Consider the following 20556-nt stretch of genomic DNA (forward strand, 5'->3'; position numbering starts at 1 on the left):
TATATATTTTTTTACATTGTCTGCAAACTGATATGTGACACGTATTAATGCCAAAATAACATACAAAACAGGCAAAAGCCCCACCTGCCCGGAATGACGGGTCGCCACTGGTTACAACAATGGCATAATCCTTTGGTTGAAATTCCACCCTCAAAACTAAGTAATTCCAAAGGTTTGACTACTTTTTTCAAATTCTATGTAATTTCCAAGTAGATTGACAAGTTGCCAAATTACATTGAAACAATGTTGATTCAACCAGCTTGTGCCCAGTTAGAGGCCTACTGCAGTTTCAATGCTGATTCATGATTCCAGTTTGCCAAATCCCTTCTAAAATCAATTAACATTGATGCGTTGGTGTGAGAAAAAAGTTGTCTTCTCTCCAATGTAGGTCTAAGCACTACAGAACACTACAATTTGCATATTCGTTTTCAAATATCCTATAAGCCTAACTGTTCGGGGATGGAGCAGATTTCCCCCTTTTGGTCAGATGCATACATTTAGGTTAGCTTATAATTAAATATGTGTTTAATAAATTGGCCAAATTCAAATGGCAACAGGCTTCTTCCAAATCATTCACACCTTGTAATTTATTAATGTATGATACTGGAATCAATGTATGCTTTCTGGACATGATGGGTAGCCTAATTTAGTTTAAAACTCGACTACTATGTCAGTAGACCTATGAGAAAACGCAATCAAACATCCCAAAATGACATGAATTGTTGCTTTTATGCTGGGTGACGTTGGCGACACACTGTTACATACTGTCCCGAGGTATATCCCAGGACTTCCCTAGAAAATTGTTGCGACATGATTGAACACCACAAACAATGTTAAACAAAGGTTTATTTGTTTATGATTATTGTTCCAAAGATTGGAAAAACAGAATCCGCGAGGGCAATGCACTCGAAACGCCCCGGAACCCGGACACTGGACATTCTTTCCTGCATGCCCTCCCTTCCCAAGTAGCCTAACGCTTTGGCCTCCTCCCATTCCCCTGCTCTATATCATAGGCCCTACCATTTCTACACCGCGCCTCGAACATACTGTACATCTTCCTTGCAGGTGGGATCAGCTATAGGTCTATCTATTCACAGCACCATCGAGCTATGTACACTTCTCGAGATAGATCCTTGTGACTGGTTGTGGGCAGAGCGCAGCGCAGCCCGAGGCAGCTACTCCAAATAGTTTTACATCGCTCTGTCTGCAGTGCACATCCAGCAGTGAACCTCAAACTTCAAAATTGGGTTTTAGCTGTTTATGTATCGACTTCGGACCTATTAGAGAATTATTTTAGCCGCTTGCCGAAGAAGAGCAGAGAGGGGATAGAGTGTGTAATGAAGGATACGGATAAAGAGCATGAAGGAGGCAGAGGGAGAACGGAAACAAGAAAATCCGAGAAAGATCAGGTTTGGCTCATCTATTATAAACACGTGTGAGTTACTCAGCTATCACTCAATTCCGCATGTTAAAAGCCTGTCTTTTTGGGTAGTGCATGCCAAAATCGTGCGCGTAAATGGTACAGTAGGCTATTCACCAAGTGAATCTGTGTTAAATCTTTAACTGAAAGCAGCGCTATAGTGTTACTTTTATAATATAATAAAAACGTTTATCCCGAAAGATTACATTTCTTATCTTTTAAATGCATTATACATGTACATCAGTCTGGTTTTACACCAGGTCATGACACTATATCTGCTGCATCCTTAGTTATTAATGATGTGGTTCAATGTATGGATAAAATGCAACATTGTGCTGCCCTCGTCATTGACCTGTCAAAGGTTTTCGATAATGTTGATCTCTCACTACGAATTCAAAGGCTTTCCTAAACATCATCTTAATGAACGCAGCTGCCACTTCATTAAAGCTGTTAGATGCAGTTTATCATAGCGCACTGCCCTTTATTACTGGCAACAATTTTAGTACTCATCACTGCATTCATTTTAGTAGAAGCTCTTATCCAGAGCAATTAGGGTTACGTGTCTTGCTCAAGGACACAGACAGATTTATCACCTACGGGATTCAAACCGCCCAACACGCTTAACCGCTAGGCTACTTACCGCTCATCCCGGAGACCAGCATTCTCTAACAGAAAGTTGTTTGGCCCTCTTTGATGTCGCATAAAAAAAGTCCCACTGCACCTAACATCAAACTTTAGACACGAGTTACCACTTAGGGATGGATAACTCTTGAAATTCCTTTGGAAATTCCTTAGGTAAATACGGTTTTAGTTTTCTTGCAACTTATTTGTGGAACAATCTTCAAAATGTTCTTACATTTGATGACCTGGTGCCTCTGGGGAAACTGATAGAAAGCTGATTGAGGACCTTATTACTGATAAATGTGTTTGTTTTATTACGCGCTTTTCTTTCTGCTTGCATTTTGTGTTTATATTTTGATTTGTGTATTTTCTGTAATTCATGTAATTCAGGGCTAATTTGTGAAAGAGACCTTGGTCCCAGTATGACTCCCTGATAAAATAAAGGTTAACTCAAATAAAAACAAAACCATTTAGGGTTAAAATTGCAGTACCTTACTGTGGCAGCTTGACCCAAGTGGGTTTACGCAGCTATATGGAACAACAGGTGTAGACCTTACAGTGAAATGCTTACTTACAAGCCCTTAACCAACAATGCAGTTTTAAGAAAAATAAGTGTTAAGAAAGTATTTACTAAAATAAACTGAAGTGAAAAAAAAAAAAAAATTAAAGAGCAACAATAAAATAACAGTAGCGAGGCTATGTACAGTGGGTACCAGTACAGAGTCAATGTGTAGGGGCACAGGTTAGTTGAGGTAATTGAGGTAATATGTACAAGGGGGTAGAGGTAAAGTGACTATGCATAGATAATAAACAGAGAGTAGCAGCAGCGGTGGTGGGGGGGACAATAAAAATAGTCTGGGTAGCCATTTGATTAGCTGTTCAGGAGTCTTATGGCTTGGTGGTAGAAGCTGTTAAGAAGCCTTTTGGACCTAGACTTGGGGCTCTGGTACCGCTTGCCGTGCGGTAGCAGAGAGAACAGTCTATGACTAGGGTGGCTGGAGTCTTTGGCAATTTTTAGGGCCTTCCTCTGATACCGCCTGGTATAGAGATCCTGGATGGCAGGAAGCTTGGCCCCATTGACATACTTGGCCGTATGCACTACCCTCTGTAGTGCCTTGCGGTTGGAGGCCGAGCAGTTGCCATTCCGGGCGGTGATGCAACCAGTCAGGATGCTCTTGATGGTGCAGCTGTAGAACTTTTTGAGGATCTGAGGACCCATGACAAATATCTTCAGTCTCTTGAGGGGGAGTTTGGACCATGATTGTGTGTTTGGACCATGATAGTTAATTGGTGATGTGGACACCAAGGAGCTTGAAGCTCTCAACCTGCTCCACTACAGCCCCGTCGATTAGAATGGGGGTGTGCTCGGTCTTCCTTTTTCTGTAGTCCACAATCATCTCCTTTGTCTTGATCACTTTGAGGGAGAAGTTGTTATCTTGGCACCACACTGCCAGGTCTCTGACCACCTCCCTATAGGCTGTATCATCGTTGTCGGTGATCAGGCCTTACTGTTGTGTCGTCTGCAAATTAATGATGGTGTTGGAGTCGTGCTTGGCCTTGAAAGCACAACTCTCTCTCTCGGAGGAGGACCTGAGCCCTATTACCATGCCTCAGGACTACCTGGCCTGATGACTCCTTGCTGTCCCCTCCCCAGTCCACCTGGTTGGCCTGCTGCTCCAGTTTCAACTGTTCTGCCTGTGGCTATGGAACCCTGACCTGTTCACCGGACGTTCTACCTTGTCCCAAACCTGCTGTTTTCAACTCTCTGGAGACAGCAGGACTGGTAGAGATACTCTGAATGGCTATGAAAAGCCAACTGACATTTACTTCTGAGGTGCTGACCTGTTGCACCCTCTACAACTACTGTGATTATTATTATTATTTGACCCTGCTAGTCATCTATGAACATTTGAACCTCTTGGCCATGTTCTGTTATAATCTCCACCCGACACAGCCAGAAGAGGACTGGCCACCCCTCATAGCCTGGTTCTTCTCTAGGTTTCTTCCTAGGTTCCGGCCTTTCTAGGGAGCTTTTCCTAGCCACCGTGATTCTACACCTGCATTGCTTGCTGTTTAGGGTTTTAGGCTGGGTTTCTGTACAGAACCTTGTGACATCATCTGATGTAAGAAGGGCTTTATTAAATACATTTGATTGATTGATTAGCAAGTACAGGAAGGGACTGAGCACGCACCCCTGAGGGCCCGTGTTGAGGATCAGTGTGGCAGGTGTGTTGTTACCTACCGTCACCACCTGGGGGGCGGCCGTCAGGAAGTCCAGAATCCAGTTGCAGAGGAAGGTGTTTAGTTCCAGGGTCCTTAGCTTAATGATGAGCTTTGAGGGCACTATGGTGTTGAACGCTGAGCTGTAGTCATTGAATATCATTCTCACGTAGGTGTTCCTTTTGTCCAGCTGGGAAAGGGCAGTGTGGAGTGCAATAGAGATTGCATCATCGTTGGATCTGTTGGGGTGGTATGCAAATTGGAGTGGGTCTAGGGTTTGTGGGATAATGGTGTTGATGTGAGCCATGACCAGCGTTTCAAAGCATTTCATGGCTACATTTAGTCATTTAGGCAGGTTACCTTGGTGTTTTTGGGCACAGGGACTATGCTGGTCTGCTTGAAACATGTTGGTATTACAGATTCGGTCAGGGAGAGGTTGAAAATGTCAGTGAAGACACTTGCCAGTTGGTCAGCGCATGCTCGGAGTACACGTTCTGGTAATCCCTCTGCCCCTGCGGTGTTGTGAATGTTGTCCTGTTTAAAGGTCCTACTCACGTCGGCTACGGAGAGCGTGATCACACAGTCGTCCGGAACAGCTGATGCTCTCATGCATGCTTCAGTGTTGCTTGCCTCGAAGCGAGCATAAAAGTAATTTAGCTCGTCTGGTAGGCTCATGTCACTGGGCAGCTCGCTCGCGGCTGTGCTTCCCTTTGCAGTTCGTAATAGTTTGCAAATCCTGCCACATCCGACGAGTGTCGGAGCCTGTGTGGTATGATTCAATCTTAATCCTGTCGTGACGCTTTACCTGTTTGATGGTTTGTTGCAGGGCATAGCAGGATTTCTTATAAGTGTCTGGGTTAGTGACCCGCTCCATGAAAGCGGCAGCTCTACCCTTTAGCTCAGTGACCATGTTGCCTGTAATCCATGGCTTCTGGTTGGGGTATGTACAGTTGAAGTCGGAAGTTTACATGCACATAGGTTGGAGTCATTAAAACTCGTTTTTCAACCACACCACAAATTTCTTGTTAACAAACTATAGTTTTGGCAAGTCGGTTAGGACATCTACTTTGTGCATGACACAAGTCATTTTTCCAACAATTGTTTACAGACAGATTATTTCACTTATAATTCACTGTATCACAATTCCAGTGGGTCAGAAGTTTACATACACTAAGTTGACTGTGCCTTTCAACAGCTTGGAAAATTCCAGAAAATGATGTCAAGGCTTTAGAAGCTTCTAATAGGCTAATTGCGATCATTTGAGTCAATTGGAGGTGTACCTGTCGATGTATTTCAAGGTCTACCTTCAAACTCAGTGCCTCTTTGCTTGACATCATGGGAAAATCAAAATAAATCAGCCATGACCTCAGAATAAAAATTGCAGACCTCCACAAGTCTGGTTCATCCTTGGGAGCAATTGGAAGAATCCCGTGAACATATTCCAGTTTGTGCTTGCAAAACAGTCCTATAGCTTAGCATCTGCGTTGTCTGACCACTTCCATATTGAGCGAGTCAGTGGTACTTCCTGCTTTAGTTTTCGCTTGTATGCAAGAATCAGGAGGATAGAGATACGGTCAGCCAAATGAAGGGTGAGGGAGAGCTTTGTACGCTTCTCTGTGTGTGGAGTAAAGGCGATCTAGAGTTTTTTTCCCTCTGGTTGCACTTATAACATGCTGGTAGAAATTTGGTAAAACTGATTTCAGTTTGCCTGCATTACAATCCCCGGCAACAAGGTGCGCCGCTTCTGGATGAACATTTTCTTGTTTGCTTTTGGCCTTATACAGCTCGTTGAGTGCGCTCTTAGTGCCAGCATCAGTTTGTGGTGGTAAATACACAGCTACGAATAACTCTCTTAGTAAATAGAGTGGTCTACAGCTTATCATGAGATACTGTACCTCAGGCGAGCAAAACCTTGAGACTTCCCTAATATTACATTTCGTGCACCGGCTGTTATTTACAAATAGATACAGATCACCACCCTTTGTCTTACAGGCAGCTGTTCTATCTTGCCGATGCACCGAAAACCCAGCCAGCTGTGTTTTATCCATGTCGTCGTTCAGCCACGACTCGGTGAAACATAAGAGATTACATTTTTTTTATATCCTGCTGATAGGATAGTCTTGATCAGAGCTCATCCATTTTATTATCCAATGATTGCACGTTGGCTAATAGGTCTGATGGTAGAGGCGGATTACCCACTCATCTTCGGATCCTTACAAGGCACCCCGACCTACGTCCCCGATATCTCTGTCTGTTCTTCATGCAAATTATGGGGATTTGGGCCTTGGTAGAATTAGGATAACATTCCCTCAATGTCAAACAAAACTTACCTAGAACATAGTAACCATGTTCTCAGAATATCCAATGTTAATGTTCTAGACATATTTCATGGGACATTGCAAGAACATTTATGTCCAGTTGTCTGTTGCAAACTTGTTGTAACTTAGCCTACTTGTTTGTTTTATTTATTTGGTGAATTATCAATCGTTGTGACAGTTACTTACAGACCATCTGTGTAGTCTTCTGCTAGGTAAATGCCTACAGGCCTATCCCTAGGTACAGGCCTACTGTTATGTTCTCTAACCAGATTTTGTATGACTTTATTGTATTTTTGTGTTGATGTTGAACTATTTTCTGAGTGGCAATGGCGGGAGAATGACCGTCAGTGTTGTTATAAAAACAGACCGCTCCTATGACATGCGCTTCTGAAGCCGCCAGAACAGGCTAGTCCATCTTTCTCAGGCATGAACTGACAGGACAAGAGGGGTAGGACACACAACTCATTTAAGCTGCACAGCAGCTGGAACTGTCCGACATACAAAGTGGTAAAAATACATGACTTGTAGGCCCCTCTGCCCTCTTGACATATGAGAGTATGGAAGCCTCTAACAAACTAAACTTAAGAATTAAAAAAATACCATAGTCTGTCAAAAAAGATAAGGCATGATAGCCCACATGCTGGTACAGTGGTAGGAACTTAATTTGATCACTCTGTTGCCAGATAACTTTCATGCAATGCAGGAAATATACAATTTGTAGTGTATTCAAGGTTTAAAAAGTTTAGAAAGGCTTAAAAAGGTTTAAAAGGTTTGTAAATACCACTTTGAAATGTCAGACTTGGTTTTCCCTTAGAATTGTTTTTATCAACCCCTACAAAAATGTCCATTAATTATAAATCCACATAATATTTCACATTTCCTGTTGTCTCAGGATTATTTTCCTGCTGTCGGAAACTGGCTCAAATTAAGATCATATATCTGTATGCAATATGCACAACTGCCATTGATCCGAGAAAAATAAACAAAGGAGAGATAATTGAAGGCTGGAGAAGAGTTCGTTCAAGAGAGCAAATAGAAAGACAGTGAAAGAGAAGGTATTACACTTGTCTTGTGACACCTTTTAGCTTGTCCTCTCATTTGCCTTTCCTGTCTCTATCTCTAATGTACTCTGTTGAATAGTGGTGCTTGAGTGGACTGGCTCAATATTTGCATAGAGAGAGAGAGTGCTTGTGTGGACCTCGCTTTGTGCACGGGGGCATTGTCATGCTGAAACAGGAAAGGGCCTTCCTTAAACTGTTGCCACAAAGTTGGCAGCACAGAATCGTCTAGAATGTAATTGTATGCTGTAGCGTTAAGATTTCCCTTCATGGAAATAAGGGGCCTAGCCCGAACCATGAAAACCAGCCCCAGACCATTATTCCTTCTCCACCAAACTTTACAGTTGGCGCTATGCATTGGGGCAGGTAGCTTTCTCCTGGCATCCACCAAATCCAGATTCGTGCCGTCGGACTGCCAGATGGCGAAGCGTCATTTATCACTCCAGAGAACGTGTTTCCACTGCTCCAGAGTTCAACGCTGGTCTGAACAAATCGGAAACCACCCTTCAAGATTGTTTTGATCACGCGGACTGGGACATGTTCCGGGTAACCTCAGAGAATAATATCGACGTATACGCTGATTCGGTGAGTGAGTTTATAAGGAAGTGCATAGGAGATGTTGTATCCACTGTGACCATTAAAACCTACCTTAACCAAAAACTGTGGATGGATGGCAGCACACGCGCAAAACTGAAAGCGCGAACCACCGCATTTAACCATGGAAAGGTGACTGGGATTATGGCCGAATACAAACAGTGTAGTTATTCCCTCCGCAAGGCAATCAAACAAGCGAAATGTCAGTATAGAGACAAAGTGGAGTTGCAATTCAACGGCTCAGACACAAGACGTATGTGGCAGGGTCTACAGACAATCACGGACTACAAAAAGAAAACCAGCCATGTCACGGAGACCGACGTCTTGCTTCCAGACAAACTAAACACCTTCTTTGCCCACTTTGAGGATAATACAATGACACCGACATGGCCCGCTACCAAGGACTTTGGGCTCTCCTTCTCTGTGGCCAACGTGAGTAAGACGTTTAAATATGTTAACCCTCGCAAGGCTGCCTACTCAGACGACATCCCTAGCTGCATCCTCAAAGTATGCGCAGACCAGCTGGCTGGTGTGTTTACGGACATATTCAATCTCGTCCTATCCCAGTCTGCTGTCCCCACATGCTTCAAGGCCACCATTGTTCCTGTACCCAAGAAGGCAAAGGTAACTGAACTAAATGACAGCGCAACAGCGCCTCTTCAACTTCAGGAAGCTGAAGAAATTTGGCTTAAGGTCACAGTTAAGGTCATAAGACAGTGCTACAGGGAGACAGGATGGACAGCTGATCATCCTCGTAGTGGCAGACCATGTGTAACAACACCTGCACAGGATCGGTACATCTGAACGTCACACCTGCGGGACAGGTACAGGATGGCAACAACAACTGCCGAGTTACAACAGGAACGCACAATCCCTCCATCAGTGCTCAGACAGTCTGCAATAGGCTGAGAGAGGCTGGACTGAGGGCTTGTAGGCCTGTTGTAAGGCAGGTCCTCACCAGACAACAACGTCGCCTATGGGCACAAACCCACCATTGCTGGACCAGACAGGACTGGCCAAAAGTGCTCTTCACTGACGAGTCACGGTTTTGTCTCACCAGGGGTGATGGTCAGATTTGCGTTTATCGTAGAAGGAATGAGCGTTACACCGAGGCCTGTACTCTGGAGATACTGACTGTTACTTTTGATTTTGACCCCCCCTTTGTTTAGGGACACATTATTATATTTCTGTTAGTCACATGTCTGTGGAACTTTATGTCTCAGTTGTTGAATCTTGTTATGTTCATACAAATATTTACACATGTTAAGTTTTCTGAAAATAAACGCAGTTGATAGTGAGATGACGTTTCTTTTTTTGCTGAGTTTAGGTAGAGTTATTAAAGTGACTATGCATAGATATTAATAACAGAGAGTAGCAGCAGCGTAAAATGGGGGGGGGGGGGGGGGGGGCGACAGTGCAAATAGGCTGGGTAGCCATTTGATTAGCTGTTCAGCTTGGGGGTAGAAGCTGTTTAGAAGCCTCTTGGACCTAGACTTGGCGCTCCGGTACCGCTTGCCGTGCGGTAGCAGAGAGAACAGTCTATGACTACGGTGGCTGAAGTCTTTGACAATTTTTAGGGCCTTCCTCTGACACCACACAGTATAGAGGTCCTGGATGGCAGGAAGCTTGGCCCCAGTGATGTACTGGGCCGTACGCACTACCCTCTGTAGTGCCTTGTCTGGTGAGTATGCAGGCCATGGAAGAACTGTGACATTTTCAGCTTCCAGGAATTGTGTACAGATTCTTGCGACATGGGGCCATGCATTATCATGCTGAAACTTTTTATTTAACCAGGAGACTGTAGACCTGCAGATGGGGTAGCTAACTTAGGGCCTAGTTGTGTCAATTTCCATCTCTTCATCAGATTAGCCACACCCAATAGGCGGGCACCAGCAAGGTAATTAGAGAACACAGGGTTTTATTTAAAAAACAATGTAACCTTTATTTTACTAGGCAAGTCAGTTAAGAACAAATTCTTATTTACAATGACGGCCTACCCCGGCCTAACCTTAACCCGGACGACGCTGGGCCAATTGCGCACCGCCCTATGGAACTCCGAAGAGCTCATTTCTCCAGCATGCTAGTGGCCATCGAAGGTGAGAATTTGCCCACTGAAGTTGGTTGCGACACCGAACTACAGTCAGATTCAGACCCTGGTGAGGACGACAAGCACGCAGATGAGCTTCCCTGAGATGGTTTATCACAGTTTGTGCAGAAATTCTTTGGTTGTGTAAACCCACAGTTTCATCAGCTGTCTGGGTAGCTGCCCTCAGAATATCCTACAGGTGAAGAAGCCGGATTGTGGAGGTTCTGGACTGGCATGATTACAAGTGGTCTGCGGATGTGAGGCCGGTTGGACGTACCACCAAATTTTCTAAAACAACGTTGGAGGCGGCTTATGGTAGAGAAATTAACATTTAATTATATTTCAACAGCTCCGGTGGCTATTCCTGCAGTCAGCATGCCTATTGCACGCTCCCTCAAAACTTCAGAAATCTGTGGCATTGTGTTGTGTGACAAAACTCCACATTTTAGGGTGGCCTTTTATTACATTTACATTTAAGTAATTTAGCAGACGCTCTTATCCAGAGTGACTTACAAATTGGTGGATTCACCTTGTGATATCCAGTGGAACAACCACTTTACAATAGTGCATCTAAATCTTTTAAGGGGGGGGGGGTTAGAAGGATTACTTTATCCTATCCTAGGTATTCCTTAAAGAGGTGGGGTTTCAGGTGTCTCCGGAAGGTGGTGATTGACTCCGCTGTCCTGGCGTCGTGAGGGAGCTTGTTCCACCACTGGGGTGCCAGAGCAGCGAACAGTTTTGACTGGGCTGAGCGGAAACTGTGCTTCCTCAGAGGTAGGGAGGCGAGCAGGCCAGAGGTGGATGAACGCAGTGCCCTTGTTTGGGTGTAGGGCCTGATCAGAGCCTGAAGGTACGGAGGTGCCGTTCCCCTCACAGCTCCGTAGGCAAGCACCATGGTCTTGTAGCGGATGCGAGCTTCAACAGGAAGCCAGTGGACAGAGCGGAGGAGTGGAGTGACGTGAGAGAACTTGGGAAGGTTGAACACCAGACGGGCTGCGGCGTTCTGGATGAGTTGTAGGGGTTTAATGGCACAGGCAGGGAGCCCAGCCAACAGCGAGTTGCAGTAATCCAGACGGGAGATGACAAATGCCTGGATTAGGACCTGCGCCGCTTCCTGTGTGAGGCAGGGTCGTACTCTGCGAATGTTGTAGAGCATGAACCTACAGGATCGGGTCACCGCCTTGATGTTAGTAGAGAACGACAGGGTGTTGTCCAGGGTCACGCCAAGGTTCTTAGCACTCTGGGAGGAGGACACAATGGAGTTGTCAACCGTGATGGCGAGATCATGGAACGGGCAGTCCTTCCCCGCGAGGAAGAGCAGCTCCGTCTTGCCGAGGTTCAGCTTGAGGTGGTGATCCGTCATCCACACTGATATGTCTGCCAGACATGCAGAGATGCGATTCGCCACCTGGTTATCAGAAGGGGGAAAGGAGAAGATTAATTGTGTGTCGTCTGCATAGCAATGATAGGAGAGACCATGTGAGGATATGACAGAGCCAAGTGACTTGGTGTATAGCGAGAATAGGAGAGGGCCTAGAACAGAGCCCTGGGGGACACCAGTGGTGAGAGCACGTGGTGCGGAGACAGATTCTCGCCACGCCACCTGGTAGGAGCGACCTGTCAGGTAGGACGCAATCCAAGCGTGGGCCGCGCCGGAGATGCCCAACTCGGAGAGGGTGGAGAGGAGGATCTGATGGTTCACCGTATCAAAGGCAGCAGATAGGTCTAGGAGGATGAGAGCAGAGGAGAGAGAGTTAGCTTTAGCAGTGCGGAGAGCCTCCGTGACACAGAGAAGAGCAGTCTCAGTTGAATGACCAGTCTTGAAACCTGACTGATTTGGATCAAGAAGGTCATTCTGAGAAAGATAGCAGGAGAGCTGGCCAAGGACGGCACGTTCAAGAGTTTTGGAGAGAAAATAAAGAAGGGATACTGGTCTGTAGTTGTTGACTTCGGAGGGATCGAGTGTAGGTTTTTTCAGAAGGGGTGCAACTCTCGCTCTCTTGAAGACGGAAGGGACGTAGCCAGCGGTCAAGGATGAGTTGATGAGCGAGGTGAGGTAAGGGAGAAGGTCTCCGGAAATGGTCTGGAGAAGAGAGGAGGGGATAGGGTCAAGCGGGCAGGTTGTTGGGCGGCCGGCCGTCACAAGACGCGAGATTTCATCTGGAGAGAGAGGGGAGAAAGAGGTCAAAGCACAGGGTAGGGCAGTGTGAGCAGGACCAGCGGTGTCGTTTGACTTAGCAAACGAGGATCGGATGTCGTCGACCTTCTTTTCAAGATTGTTGACGAAGTCATCCGCAAAGAGGGAGGAGGGGGGGGGGGAGGGGGAGGAGGATTCAGGAGGGAGGAGAAGGTGGCAAAGAGCTTCCTAGGGTTAGAGGCAGATGCTTGGAATTTAGAGTGGTAGAAAGTGGCTTTAGCAGTAGAGACAGAAGAGGAAAATGTAGAGAGGAGGGAGTGAAAGGATGCCAGGTCCGCAGGGAGGCGAGTTTTCCTAATTTCCGCTCGGCTGCCCGGAGCCCTGTTCTGTGAGCTCGCAATGAGTCGTCGAGCCACGGAGCAGGAGGGGAGGACCGAGCCGGCCTGGAGGATAGGGGACATAGAGAATCAAAGGATGCAGAAAGGGAGGAGAGGAGGGTTGAGGAGGCAGAATCAGGGGATAGTTTGGAGAAGGTTTGAGCAGAGGGAAGAGATGATAGGATGGAAGAGGAGAGAGTAGCGGAAGAGAGAGAGCGAAGGTTGTGACGGCGCAATACCATCCGAGTAGGGGCAGAGTGAGAAGTGTTGGATGAGAGCGAGAGGGAAAAGGATACAAGGTAGTGGTCGGAGACTTGGAGGGGAGTTGCAATGAGATTAGTGGACGAACAGCATCTAGTATAGATGAGGTCAAGCGTATTGCCTGCCTTGTGAGTAGGGGGGGAAGGTGAGAGGGTGAGGTCAAAAGAGGAGAGGAGTGGAAAGAAGGAGGCAGAGAGGAATGAGTCAAAGGTAGACGTGGGGAGGTTAAAGTCACCCAGAACTGTGAGAGGTGAGCCATCCTCAGGAAAGGAACTTATCAAGACGTCAAGCTCATTGATGAACTCTCCAAGGGAACCTGGAGGGCGATAAATGATAAGGATGTTAAGCTTGAAAGGGCTGGTAACTGTGACAGCATGGAATTCAAATGAGGAGATAGACAGATGGGTCAGGGGAGAAAGGGAGAATGTCCACTTGGGAGAGATGAGGATTCCAGTGCCACCACCCCGCTGGCCAGATGCTCTCGGGGTATGCGAGAACACGTGGGCAGACGAGGAGAGAGCAGTAGGAGTAGCAGTGTTTTCTGTGGTAATCCATGTTTCCGTCAGTGCCAAGAAGTCGAGGTGCTGGAGGGTAGCATAGGCTGAGATGAACTCTGCCTTGTTGGCCGCAGACCGGCAGTTCCAGAGGCTGCCGGAGACCTGGAACTCCACGTGGGTCGTGCGCGCCGGGACCACCAGGTTAGAGTGGCAGCGGCCACGCGGTGTGAAGCGTTTGTGTGGCCTGTGCAGAGGGGAGAGAACAGGGATAGACAGACACATAGTTGACAGGCTACAGAAGAGGCTACGCTAATGCAAAGGAGATTGGAATGACAAGTGGACTACACTTCTCGAATGTTCAGAAAGTTAAGCTTACGTTGCAAAAATTTTATTGACTAAAATGACGAAGATGATACAGTACTGCTGGCTGGTGAAGTAGGCTAGCTAGCAGTGGCTGCGTTGTAGACTTTGTTTGAACGTGTAGCTGGCTAGGTAACCTCGATAGTTTCAGTACTACACCTTATTATGATACAAAAGCAACTATGTAGCTAGCTAACATAGCACTAATCAAGACGTTCCTTTGTAATGTATTTAGTTTCTACAATGCTGCTCGTCGGTAATAGTTTTATTGTCCCCAGCACAAGGTGCACCTGTGTAATTATGATAATGTTTAATCAGCTTCTTGATATGCCACACCTGTCAGGTGGATAGATGATCTTGGCAAAGGAGAAATGCTCAGTTACATGAATGTCAACAAAATGTGAGAGAAATAAGCTTTTTGTGGATGTGAAAAATGCCTGGGATCATTTATTTCAGCTCATGAAACACTTTACATGTTGTCTTTTATATTTTTGTTCAGTGTAGTTTTAAACTTATTTTGAGCAATTAAAAAAAATAGAATATGCCTAGGCCTACTCAAGGAGAGAAGCATCGATTGGTCCTCTTGCTTGCTGAAAGGCTATGAAATAGACTACAACTGTGGCAATGAACTAGCGGGGAAGTTTGAATGGCGAGAGCAACGTGTAGTTCTGGTGTGATGTGATCACATTGGCTAAGTTGATACATTGCTGCACTGATGCATTGTAAACGTAAAAAACTGGCAGTGAAAAATGCATTAACTCATTGACACAACGAACCCACAGACCTGTCAGTGGCTGTGCGCGAATAACAATTTATATTGGTCAACAGCCTATTTTCGGATGTCAAAAGACGGCCAAATCAAACCTGTTCGAATAAATAGTTGACGGATTGCGGCAGGGTGATATTTTGCCATTGGTGTTAGCTGTGTCATAAACAAGATGTCCTCTTCATTTGTTTCGTCCGCGTTATTCCGATTAAAATAATGGAGGTCCCTCTTGTCTTGACCAATTTTGGTAAAATCCTCCTTTAGTTTTACTGCCCCCCCCCCCTCTTGTTTAGAATAACCTGCAAAATTCCTTGCATCTTTATTCCCCCGTGCCGCTAGGGCAGTTTAGGACTCTGGTGTTAAAGGAGAATTTTCCTATTACTGAAGTAAATCTCTTGTTCAGATGTAAATGACATGTTATAGAAGGGTCCAGACACTTTTTTTGTGATTTAGCTCATGTCATGGAAATTACCACTAATAACTCCAAGTCAAAGTTCAATTAGCAGATCTATATCATCAAGGCCGGAGATGTTACAACAAACTTAACTGTCAAAGTACAAGTCTGTCAGAACCTCTGAAGGAGTTCTCCCCTTCAGCACTCATTATACTCATGCCCAAACTAGGCGTCTCTGCGCTCAGGGCGCAATACGCTGATCATGACCTTGCACACATAGTTTCTAGGCGTTGGGCCAAAGTAACAAAATCTTCCCTTCTTTCTGTTCTTCTATCAGTCCTCTCCCTGAGAGCAGTCACAGAACATCGTAACACAACAATCAGGAAACAACACGCTACATGTAGTCACGTATTTGCAGAGACACAGAGGACACAAAAAATTCCAATACACTTACTTTTGAGAAACTTACCGCAGCCGCAATTTACTTCCTCATTGCTCGTTGTGCAGTATCAGGGCACGCTAAAGACATGCTCCAAAAACACCCAAATACGTCCTTCTAGAAACAGACATGGTCTCAGTATAGTGATGTAGGTCTTTAGATGTTGTATGGGGGAAACAACGCAACTCGACCAAAATTTATATTTTAAAATCTCTCCCCACTTTCTTCCTCTTTCTACCTCTGTATCTTATGATCTCTGACATCAGTGCTCTGTTACTGAGTGTACAAAACATTTGGAACACCTGCTTTTTCCATGAAAGACTGACCAGGTGAATCCAGGTGAAAGCTATGATCTCTTATTGATGTCACTTGTTAAATCCACTTCAGTCAGTGTAGATGAAGGGGAGGAGACAGGTTAAAGAAGGATTCTTAAATATTGAGACAATTGAGACATTTATTGTGTATGTGTGCCATTCAGAAGGTGAGTGGGCAAGACAGAAGATTTAAGCACCTTTGAACGGGGTATGGTAGTAGGTGCTAGGCACACCGGCTTGATTGTGTCAAGAACTGCAGGGTTTTTTCACGCTCAACAGTTCCCGTGTGTATCAAGAATGGTCCACCACCCAAAGGACATCCAGCCAAATTGACACAACTGTGGGAAACATTGGAGTCAACATGGGCCAGCATCCTTGTGGAATGCTTTCAACACCTTCCAGAGTCCATGCCTCGACAAATTAAGGGCAAAAGGGGGTGCAACTCAATATTAGGAAAATGTTCCTAATGTTTTGTGCACTCAGTTAAAATTCTCAGATGACCCCTAAATCCCTAGCAGCCCTCACACAATAATGTGTGTTCAGTCCACACACACACACTTTCATACAATGTGTATGTTGACTTAAGGTATTCCCCAAATTTACTGCAGTTTTTTTAATCACGTTGGTGCTATTTTCACAAGTATGTGGGGAATTTTCTAAACAAAACTCTAAACTGGTAATGCATCCAGTCTTGCATTACAAACCTTTCATTGTGCATTCATTTTGTTTGTCGACATCTTTCACCACACAACCATTGATCCAACATATACAATTGAAGTCAGAAGTTTACATACACCTTAGCCAAATAAATTTAAACAAGGATTTTCACAATTCCTGACATTTAATCCTAGTAAGAATTCCCTGTCTTAAGTCAGTTAGGATCACCACTTTATTTTAAGAATGTGAAATGTCAGAATAATAGTAGAGAGAATTATTTATTTCAGCTTGTATTTCTTTCATCACATTCCCAGTGGGTCAGAAGTTTACGTACACTCAATTAGTATTTGGTAGCATTGCCTTTGAATTGTTTAACTTGGGTCAAATGTTTTGGGTAGCCTTCCACAAGCTTCCCACAATAAGTTGGGTGAATTTTGGCCCATTCCTCCTGACAGAGCTGGTGTAACTGAGTCAGGTTTGTAGGCCTCCTTGCTGGCACACACTTTTTCAGGTCTGCCCACAAATGTTCTATGATTGAGGTCAGGGCTTTGTGATGGCCACTCCAATACCTTGACTTTGTTGTCCTTAAGCCATTTTGCCACAACTTTGGAAGTATGCTTGGGGTCATTGTCCATTTGGAAGACCCATTTGTGACCAAGATTTAACTTCCTGACTGATGTCTTGAGATGTTGCTTCAATATATCCACATAATTTTCCTACCTCATGATGCCATCTATTTTGTGAAGTGCACCAGTCCCTCCTGCAGAAAAGCACCCCCACAACATGATGCTGCCACCCCCGTGCTTCACGGTTGGGAGCGTCCTTTCAGGTTATGTCGATACAGGACTCGTTTTACTGTGGATATAGATACTTTTGTACCCGTTTCCTCCAGCATCTTCACAAGGTCCTTTGCTGTTGTTCTGGGATTGATTTGCACTTTTCGCACCAAAGTACATTCATCTCTAGGAGACAGAACGCATCTCCTTCCTGAGCGGTATGACGGCTGTGTGGTCCCATGGTGTTTATACTTGCGTACTATTGTTTGTACAGATGAACGTGGTACCTTCAGGCGGTTGGAAATTGCTCCCAAGAATGAACCAGACTTGTGGAGGTCTACAATTATTTCTCTGAGGTCTTGGCTGATTTCCTTTGATTTTCCCATGACGTCAAGCAGAGGCACTGAGTTTGAAGGTAGGCCTTGAAATACATCCACAGGTACACCTGTAATTGACTCAAAGGATGTCAATTAGCCTATCAGAAGCTTCTAAAGCCATGACATCATTTTCTGGAATTTTCCAAGCTGTTTGAAGGCGCAGTCAACTTAGTGTATGTAAATTTCTGACCCACTGGAATTGTGATACAGTAAATTCTAAGTTAAATAATCTGTCTGTGTTGGAAAAATGACTTGTGTCATGCACAAAGTAGATGTCCTAACCGACTTGCCAAAACTATAGCTTGTTAACAAGAAATTTGTGGAGTGGTTGAAAAACTAGTTTTAATGACTCCAACCTAAGTGTATGTAAACTTCTGACTTCAACTGTATGTTTACTGTGAAATATAATGACTACATTGGTTTAATCACCAAAACATTACAATGATGATATCTTCGCAATTCAGTTATTTTAACAACCAGTTAATCCAATAGCAAAAAATATAAAATACATGTTTAAAAATTGCCCTTTTAATGTAATCTACAGCATTGTAAATTACAGTACCTTACACTGTTTTCACATTAGCCAATACACTTGCACCAACCATTAACATTTACTAAACATCAAATGTCCATAATTTCTTTCCCATGTGTGATTAAAGGTGTGACCATTGAAGACATCTTTCACAATGTAATCAAATGAAAGAAATGTAAGAAACATAATGTTTAGCAGTTTGCATCAAGCCTGTCCTAAGCATTTGGCCATAGGTTCTCATTGAAATCGCAGTAAATATAACTGTTTATGCACCTGGGGGACAAAATCATCATAGTAGTACATTTGAGTGTATATATAGTGTATATGATTTTTTTTTTACCGACATAGATTTTAATTATGAAGTTCTCAAAATCAATATTAGGCAAACCAGTTTACATGTAAAATCAATAGGTTTACCAAAGGTTTAGGTGATAATCAATTAAAAGCAGTCTGATTAAGTAAGAGTAAAACTTATTTTCACAACAGAGAAAAGACTCTTATCAAAAGTAATGTGAGCATTGCATTGTGAAAGGACATTATTTTATATGAACATTTATTGAAATGTGAAACATGTATTTCTAGGTGAAACTGATTAAATTTGGTGAAAAAGTGACTGTATGAATTTGTGTGTTAATGTGCTTTGAGATTTTAAACAGATTTCTGATGATCTGTTTTGAGTTTTGTTCTAAGAGTTGTGAAAATGTACCCGTATGTTACGTATGTAAATTGCACGAAAGCGATAAAAAAAATTAACAAAGCGAAGCAGAGCCGAGAGCTGCCCAGTGACACGAGCCTACCAGACGAGCTAAATAACTTCTATGCTCGCTTCGAGGCAAGTAACACTGAAACATGCATGAGAGCATCAGTTGTTTCGGATGACTGTGTGATCACGCTCTCCGCAGCCAATGTGAGTAAGACCTTTAAACAGGTCAACATTCAAAAGGCCGCAGGGCCAGACGGATTACCAGGACGTGTACTCCGAGCATGCACTGACCAACTGGCAAGTGTCTTCACTGACATTTTCAACCTCTCCCTGTCTGTGTCTGTAATACCAACATGTTTCAAGCAGACCACCATAGTCCCTGTGCCCAAGAACACTAAGGTAATATGCCTAAATGACTACCGACCTGTAGCACTCACGTCTGTAGCCATGAAATGCTTTGAAAGGCTGGTCATGGCTCACATCAGTGCCAAGTTTAGGTCCAAGAGGCTCCTAAACAGCTTCTACAACCAAGCCATAAGACTCCTGAACAGCTAATCAAATGGCTACCCAGCTCATGTACACAGTGTACATCCAGTTTAGCATAAAATTCAACATCTGTAGCTTGTTAGGTAACAGCGACTAACAGTTACCCAATGTCTTTCCCTCACAGAGTTGGATCCCCAAGATCATCAAGAAGAGAGTGTGCACCACATTCATAGAGGACTGCTTTAGGTACAGCCTCTCTCTGGGTCGCTGTGTGTGTGTGTGTGTGTGTGTGTGTGTGTGTGTGTGTGTGTGTGTGTGTGTGTGTGTGTGTGTGTGTGTGTGTGTGTGTGTGTGTGTGTGTGTGTGTGTGTGTGTGTGTGTGTGTATGTGTACGTATTCATGTGTGTGTCTTTGTCTCACTCTGCCCCTGTCAGTAATGGGGCGCTGTGCCAGTGCGGGGGTGTGCGTGAAACGCACGGCTCCATCGCTACGGGAGACTATTTCGGGGCAGCCATCGTCAGCCAGTGGGACAGCTCTCAGCACTCCTCAGAGTACCCCACCGACGCCTTCGGAGAGTTGGAGTTCGCAGAGGCTGGCAGGAGACACAGCCATGTGGGTAACACACACTCACCTGTGTGCATACACTCATGCACGTGCCTGCTAAGAAATACACATGCTAAGACATACTGTACCAGTCAAAAGTTTAGACACACCTACTCATTCCAGAGTTTTTCTTTATTTTTACTATTTTCTACATTGTAAAATAATAGAGAAGACATCAAAACTATGAAATAACACATATGGAATCATGCAGTAACCAAAAAAGTGTTAAACAAATCAAAATGTATTTTATATTTGAGATTCTTCAAATTAGCCACCCTTTGCCTTGATGACATCTTTGCACACTCTTGGCATTCTCTCAACCAGGTTCATGATGTAGTCACCTGGAATGCATTTCAATTAACAGGTGTGCCTTGTTAAAAGTTAATTTGTGAAATTTCTTTCCTTCTTATTGTGTTTGAGCCAATCAATTGTGTTGTGACAAGGTAGGGGTGGTATACAGAAGATAGCCCTATTTGGTAAAAGACCAAGTACATATTATGGCAAGAACAGCTCAAATAAAACCCATCAAGCGCTATGATGAAACCGACTCTCATGAGGAC

General features: G+C 44.4%; 1 protein-coding gene across 2 annotated transcripts in view; it reads left to right on the forward strand.

Annotated features, from left to right (window-relative positions):
- The first annotated feature begins 958 nt into the window (after positions 1-958).
- The window catches only part of trpm4a (transient receptor potential cation channel, subfamily M, member 4a), a 74245-nt gene continuing 54647 nt past the window's right edge, over positions 959-20556 (forward strand). The window contains exons 1-3 of one of the 2 annotated variants that reach the window (XM_045716111.2): positions 959-1435; positions 19578-19639; positions 19828-20005. Coding sequence is in view for 1 of the 2 variants with exons in the window: in XM_014192262.3 (XP_014047737.3) it covers positions 1338-1409; positions 19578-19639; positions 19828-20005 (312 nt within the window). In the remaining variant the exon portion in view is untranslated. The remainder of the gene's footprint in view (positions 1436-19577; positions 19640-19827; positions 20006-20556) is intronic. The other variant, XM_014192262.3, reaches the window with a different exon arrangement.

Source organism: Salmo salar, chromosome 03 (genome assembly GCF_965601325.2).
Source record: "Salmo salar chromosome 03, fSalSal1, whole genome shotgun sequence".
NCBI classification, from domain to species: domain Eukaryota; kingdom Metazoa; phylum Chordata; class Actinopteri; order Salmoniformes; family Salmonidae; genus Salmo; species Salmo salar.